This window comes from Lactuca serriola, chromosome 4 (genome assembly GCF_051521515.1).
Source record: "Lactuca serriola cultivar US96UC23 chromosome 4, Lser_US96UC23_V15, whole genome shotgun sequence".
Lineage (NCBI taxonomy): Eukaryota > Viridiplantae > Streptophyta > Magnoliopsida > Asterales > Asteraceae > Lactuca > Lactuca serriola.
This window is the reverse complement of record NC_136411.1, coordinates 289,712,757-289,718,939: the sequence shown is the minus strand read 5'-3', so window position 1 is coordinate 289,718,939 and position 6,183 is coordinate 289,712,757. Positions and strand designations below refer to the sequence as shown.

At 30.9% G+C, this 6,183-nt stretch overlaps 1 protein-coding gene across 3 annotated transcripts in view; it reads right to left on the bottom strand.

Annotated features, from left to right (window-relative positions):
- Positions 1-4,483, bottom strand: part of LOC145097130 (TGACG-sequence-specific DNA-binding protein TGA-1A-like) — a 5,100-nt gene extending 617 nt beyond the window's left edge. Inside the window, exons 1-9 of one of the 3 annotated variants that reach the window (XM_079034640.1) lie at positions 4,306-4,483; positions 3,980-4,182; positions 3,464-3,704; positions 3,301-3,375; positions 3,126-3,185; positions 2,867-2,944; positions 2,696-2,759; positions 1,461-1,732; positions 1-206 (exon numbers count right to left, since the gene is read on the bottom strand). The exon at positions 1-206 is cut by the window's left edge and continues 16 nt beyond it. In XM_079034640.1, coding sequence (XP_078890766.1) covers positions 1-206; positions 1,461-1,732; positions 2,696-2,759; positions 2,867-2,944; positions 3,126-3,185; positions 3,301-3,375; positions 3,464-3,619 — 911 coding nt within the window. In that variant the 5' untranslated portion in view covers positions 3,620-3,704; positions 3,980-4,182; positions 4,306-4,483. The remainder of the gene's footprint in view (positions 207-1,460; positions 1,733-2,695; positions 2,760-2,866; positions 2,945-3,125; positions 3,186-3,300; positions 3,376-3,463; positions 3,705-3,979; positions 4,183-4,305) is intronic. The other 2 variants (XM_079034639.1, XM_079034641.1) reach the window with 2 other exon arrangements.
- Positions 4,484-6,183: the final 1,700 nt, after the last annotated feature.

Here is a 6,183-nt window from a genome sequence, read left to right as displayed (position 1 = left end):
ACTAATTCTTCTAATTTCTCCATTGGATTAGACATTTCATAACAATCTCCTCCTAAATCACGTGCACATGCAACAGCTTCAGCTAAAGTTTGCTGAAGTTTTTCCATTCCTTGTGACAGAGAATCTTCAGCTTGCTGGCATGCTTGAATCAGGTTAGACAGATCATGAGACTGTTGGTCTAACAGCTCAAGCTGTGGTACAAGTACCTACAGACAATCAGGGTATTTTTGTCTTTTAATATTAAGCAGATTCAATTCCAGGAATTGTGAATTACAAAATAGAAACAAAGATATTATTTTATATCTAATAGAGAAGCACTCAGATGATGATAGGTACTGGTAAGTTGATAACTGTGGTGCAACAGTTGGTTAACACAATGAAAGTGGAAAAGAACTTTATTGCTTTGATGGAATAAGCACTAATTAAAACCGCCCCACTCATAATAAAATTGAAATCATTTAGGGCTCACGAATATCTAATACAATCCTCTACTTTACTACCAAAAAGATTAAATTCTCAATTCTCAACCATAAAAAGTTATTCCACTCAACTCAACATTCTTGTACTGTGTTTGACATGTCCTGGACTCTCACAATGACATCACTGATATCGATGGGACAAAAACTGCAACTTTTTGTCCTTACCCAAAATGGTGGGACAAGGAAACACTTTCATCTCTTGTTTTGTGAAAAAGACGTAAATACCCTTCTTATCCCCATTAAAAAAAATATTGTGTTTGGCATGCATTGGACATTACTGATATTGACGGGACAAAAAATTGCAACTTTTTGTCCCACACAAAAAGGTGGGACAAGGAAACACTGTCATCTCTTGTCTGTAAAAAAGACATAAATACCCTTCTCATCCTCAGTAAAAAAAATATCTCAAGAAAGATTATCCAGTCCTTTCTCGTCTAGTCCAATCCAGTAATGTTCAGTCCCATGTAACAAATGCAGCCTTACGGCTGCATTTGTTACACAGGACATGACATAAAGGGACATGACAGGATTGGACAAGACAAGTTTTATAGAGTTATTTTTTTATAAGGATAAGAAGGGTATTCACGTCTTTTTCACAGACAAGAGATGACAGTGCTTTCATGTCCCACCTTTTTGGGTCATACAAAAGATGCAGTTTTTTGTCCCATCAATATCAGTCAAATCCAATTCATGCCAAACACAGTAAATTTTTTTAACGGGGATGAGAAGGGTATTTACGTCTTTTTCACAAAACAAGAGATGACAGTGCTTCCTTCTCCCACCATTTTGGGCAAGGACAAAAAGTTGCAGTTTTTGTCCCCATCGACATCAGTCATAGTCACAGTCACAGTCCAATGCATGCCAAACACGGTAAGTACAACATGTCTGTGTGACAAACGGGGCCTAATAAAAGGGAAATCTTGATTCTTGAAGTCAATTTGTTAGTGAAATATGAATCTGAAGGAAAAATACATTAATTACCTTGAGAAGCTCTGAAGGGCGAAAGCCACCAATCCACAAGAAAAGGCGTTCAGTTGATGTTTTCCACATGCCAGATATGAGATAGCAGACATCAGTTTTTGCTGCAGCTGCTTTAATGTTAAATAAATTGGCATAATGGTTCAAAGTGTCTTTAACAAGTATATCAAGCTCTGTTTCAGGCAAAGGTGCATTTAATCCAGTCTTTAAAGCATTAGTTTTTTTATTTTGTTCTTCAACCCACTGCTCATACTCCATCTCAAATGCAGCAATTCCTACACGTGTCACAAAAGATGCTTTTAGTTCACAAGAATTTGATAGCAGAAGTATTATATAGTAATTGAAGCTAAAACTAATTCAGAAATCAAAAAGGATAAAAATAGGACCCAATTGATGTATGTTAAAAAAGCACATATCTTTACAAAAAGTGGGAATGTTCTATTCTAGAAGGGTAATTAATAATTATCCAATCTATGAAAAGTTATCCCTTGATTCAACTTTCTTTTAAATAGAAGTATTAGGCTTCTATTTTCTAGATATCAATTAACTAGTTTTCTAAAACTACATAAAAAACACTAAAAGACACATTTTCAAGGGCGATATGCATGAAATTGCAATGTACTTTTTGTATATTTTCTTATTGTAGTATCCTACTTTCATTTTTTTTTTATTGTTTTATATTTTTGTCATATTAAAGCATTGTACTATCAAAAATATACCCAATTATAGTTTTGTACTTTCAGATCATTTTCTTAAAAGGAAACTGTACTTTGAAAAAGCTATTCAACTATAGCAATGACAATTACTTTGTGTTTGTACAACAATGCTATTAATGGAAAAAAAAAATTCAAAGTACAGAAGTGTAATAGGACATGAATAAAAGCAGGATGCTATAATAAAAAACAAATAAAAGTACTTTGATATTTCTTGCATTTAACCCTTTTCTTAATAGTGACATATACTATTGAAGTGATAAATTCTAGCAACACATAATTAAATCAATGATTATGTATCCCAGAAGGATATCAATATCATCAAGCCATCATTACAATTACCAAAACTCGTGTTTTACAGTTTTAAAATATATAAAACTTTTGTTTGTTACATAAGTGATTTATAACCTTTCTCTAAACAAGTTAGGATTGTAAATATGGGACACACAAGAAGATAAAAAGGTCAAAATGCTACAAATTTTTTTTTATCAAAAGTGTTGAATAATGATTTTTAAGAAAATAGACCTGAGTTTGTAGTTCCAGGGATCCCAAGACGATTAGCATTGACTCCACCACTCAATAAAGCAGCCTGCAGAAATTATTCTTTGATAACTAAACATCATTGATTAAAAGAATTTAAGGAAAGATAAGTATATTAAAATAAAGCAGAGATGAAAAAAGTCAATGTTGACTTACCTGTGCCTTAGTTTGCTCAAGTTCTTGTTCAAGATGAAGCAGTTTCAAACGACTAGCTTCCAACTGCTGAACATAGGCCTAATAACAAAATCCAAAGTTCCTAGTAAGTTGTTAAAACGAAAGCATGCTCAAAAATGATAATGTTATGCATAATTTTGTATAACTAGATCAAAGTTTAAACATCGTAACCTAAAACAAAAGGTAGTTTTGAGAATTGTAAATTGAAAAGGAAAGTGATTTCTCTTTTATATTCCCCTACCTTTTTCCTCAATCGACTTTTACGAGCTGCTTCACGATTTTGTGCAAGTCGTCTTTGAACCTATAGATTAAACTTTAGTTATTAACTGTAACTAAAAAATATATAAAATGGTAACTAAAAGTAGAATAACATGACTTCAAATATTGGTTAACAAAGAATATGTAATATCTTGTACCTTATCACCTGGTTTACTTGCTTCTTGATCAAAGTGATGTGAAGCTCCAATTGTTGTGTGTGAAGCATCCTCTGACTAAAAACAGAAATTAGACATAGTTTTTTTTTCTTCAGAAAAGTCATGAGGATAACAAGAAAGAGGAACATTTTAAATGGTTAATTACCTGGTTGTCTAGCTTTGCATCCATCTCTATAATCATGGCTGCAGATGCATCCTGATAGATGTTGCCTTTGAAATCTCCCCACATGCTAAACTGATGCATAGGCTCATATACATCCATCCTCTTTGAGTTGAGAAACTGAGTGGATGAGGAATTCATGGTGTTTTGTTAGTCCAGTGAATATGCAACTCAATAAGTTTAAACTTCAGCATAACATCTTCACCATTAAAGGAAAACTATGAGCCTGAAAGTAAAAACAATCATACATGTTCGTTATTACTTTGCACTTATGGAAAGTTCAGAGTTCGCAACCTTGACGCTTTTGGATGGCTTTTATAAAGGCAAACTAAGTTGGAACATAGAGAGAATCGCCAATACACAAGCTTAAGAAAAAGAAGCATTGAAGGCGAGAAAACCAAAAAGGAGATGTGTACATAAACAGAATTTCAGATATTTATCATCTTTTCCTGATTTATTCAAACTTCGTGTAAATCAGATAACTCGAATCCAGTGACTTACCTTAAATTGCAACACATAATAGATCCAAATTTCCTAATCTACTCATAACGAACATCATCGTATGCTAATCTCCGAATTCAACTTCCGGAATTAAAACTCCAACTTTTGATAAAGTCAATCGATATTCCAACAACTCCTCATTGAAATTTTATACGAAGCAGAGAATATACTGACAGCAAGAAGAAATCCTTACACGAATATCACTATAAGTAGTAAAACAAAATCAATCCATATTTGAACAACACGAATCGATGCAAAATGTCCTGAAACCTCAAATTGGAAAACATTTAAATACTAAAAACAGACTTTGATGAAACTGAACCAACCTGTATCGAGTAAATGAAGAACTGTCAACTCAAACCAATCCAAAGAAGTAGCAAACTGAGATGAATTAAATGAACAAAACCCTAACTTCCGTTTCTTGATTGAAGAGAAGAATCGAATTCGAAGACCACAGCTCCTTTTGAAAATAGTAGTTTTATATACACTATGATACATGAAGAAGATAAATATTCTATTATATGTATATGTATATATAATATAAAAACACAAACAGTATATAAAATTTGTGTGGGTGACTGTAACAGATATTATTACTAATCTGTCCCTTCGAATGAAAACGTTGCCACATGATGTCACTAATAATATTATACCATTTGTCTTGAAGGAAAACATAACTTTGGCCCTTCGATGTATTCTTATTATATTTATGCTATTTTGTTTGTAATGAAAATGAAATATATAAATAACAGTTCCATTTTATGTACTACATTAACTTTTGTATCAAAATCCTGTTTTAAATTATTATTAATTTGGTATAATTAAATACAACATATATAATATTTGATATGATAAGAGGATAAATAAAAATAAAATATAAAAGAATATTTAATTTCTAAATATAATATTTAAATATATTCTTTTTATCTTTGTTATACGTTCCTCTATACTTTTGGGATATTCACTTATTTTCCAAATTTGTTTTATGTTCATTCTGAGTTGAAAACCTGCTAATTAAATATCAAGAGCTATATAAAATAATGTCTTTATTTATAGTCATTAGTTTATAACCTGTGGAACCACGGTTATACAATTAATTAAACTTTTAAAATAAAACTAAAAATTATTAATCAATTATTTTAAATAAATTATTAATTAAGAGATTTCTTTAGTTATATAAATTTTAATCATTGATTTAAATAAATATGTGAAATTATATCACTTTATAATGTGTATTAAGTTTATTTTAATTTTTATTCTAATGTTATTAATTTAATATAATTAGAGTGAGAAATTTAAAATTTGAAATTTGAAATGGAGAATTAATAGGTTTACAAATGTCATGTATTAATTAGGAGATATAATATGATGACAAATGGCAAAATGAGAATAAAATATGCATTAATTAGGAGACTTAATAAGATGACACATGTCAAAAGGAGAATAAAACTATTTTTTTATTAGATAGGGAGATTAGAACAAGTTTTAGATAATATATAGGTTCATAAACAATATGCCTTAAGAAAAATCATGATGAAGATAAAAAAAAAATGGGGGGAAATGGCTTATATGGGTATTTATGTTTTAAAATCATTTAAAAAATATCATTCAAGTTTGGTGTGTCCAAAAAACAATATTCAAGTAAAGCATTTGCACAAAAAACACCAACGAAATACATTTTTTGTTCAAATTTGACATTGTGGTAATCGACAATTACCAGTAAAAAATAAGTAAAGGAAAAAAAAAACAAGAGGAAATGACTCAGAGGGGTAACTATGTTTCAAAATCGTTTAAAAAACACCATCCAAGTTTGGTATGTTCAAAAAACACCATCCAAGTAAACTTTTTGTACAAAAACACCAACAAACTATATGTTTTGTTCAAATATTACTCACCGGTAACTGGCTCTTACAGGTTAAATGATGACTTGACTTAACTATTATGACATGGCATAATAGTTATTGACAAAACAATAAATGATATATTCCTCCTTTAAAAATCAATTTAGGGTTTCTTCATGAACGAATGACTTCTTCTTCTCCTATGATTGCTCTTCTTCTTCTAAAGTGATGATCTCGAACTCAAGTCCAAAACCATAATTCTTGATTTAAGGCAAAAAGGGCTCCTTTACCCCTATCTCAATGGGCCTCCCTCCCCTTAAGGCCCAAATCCATAAAATCCCAAAAAGGAATCCAAGCCCAACT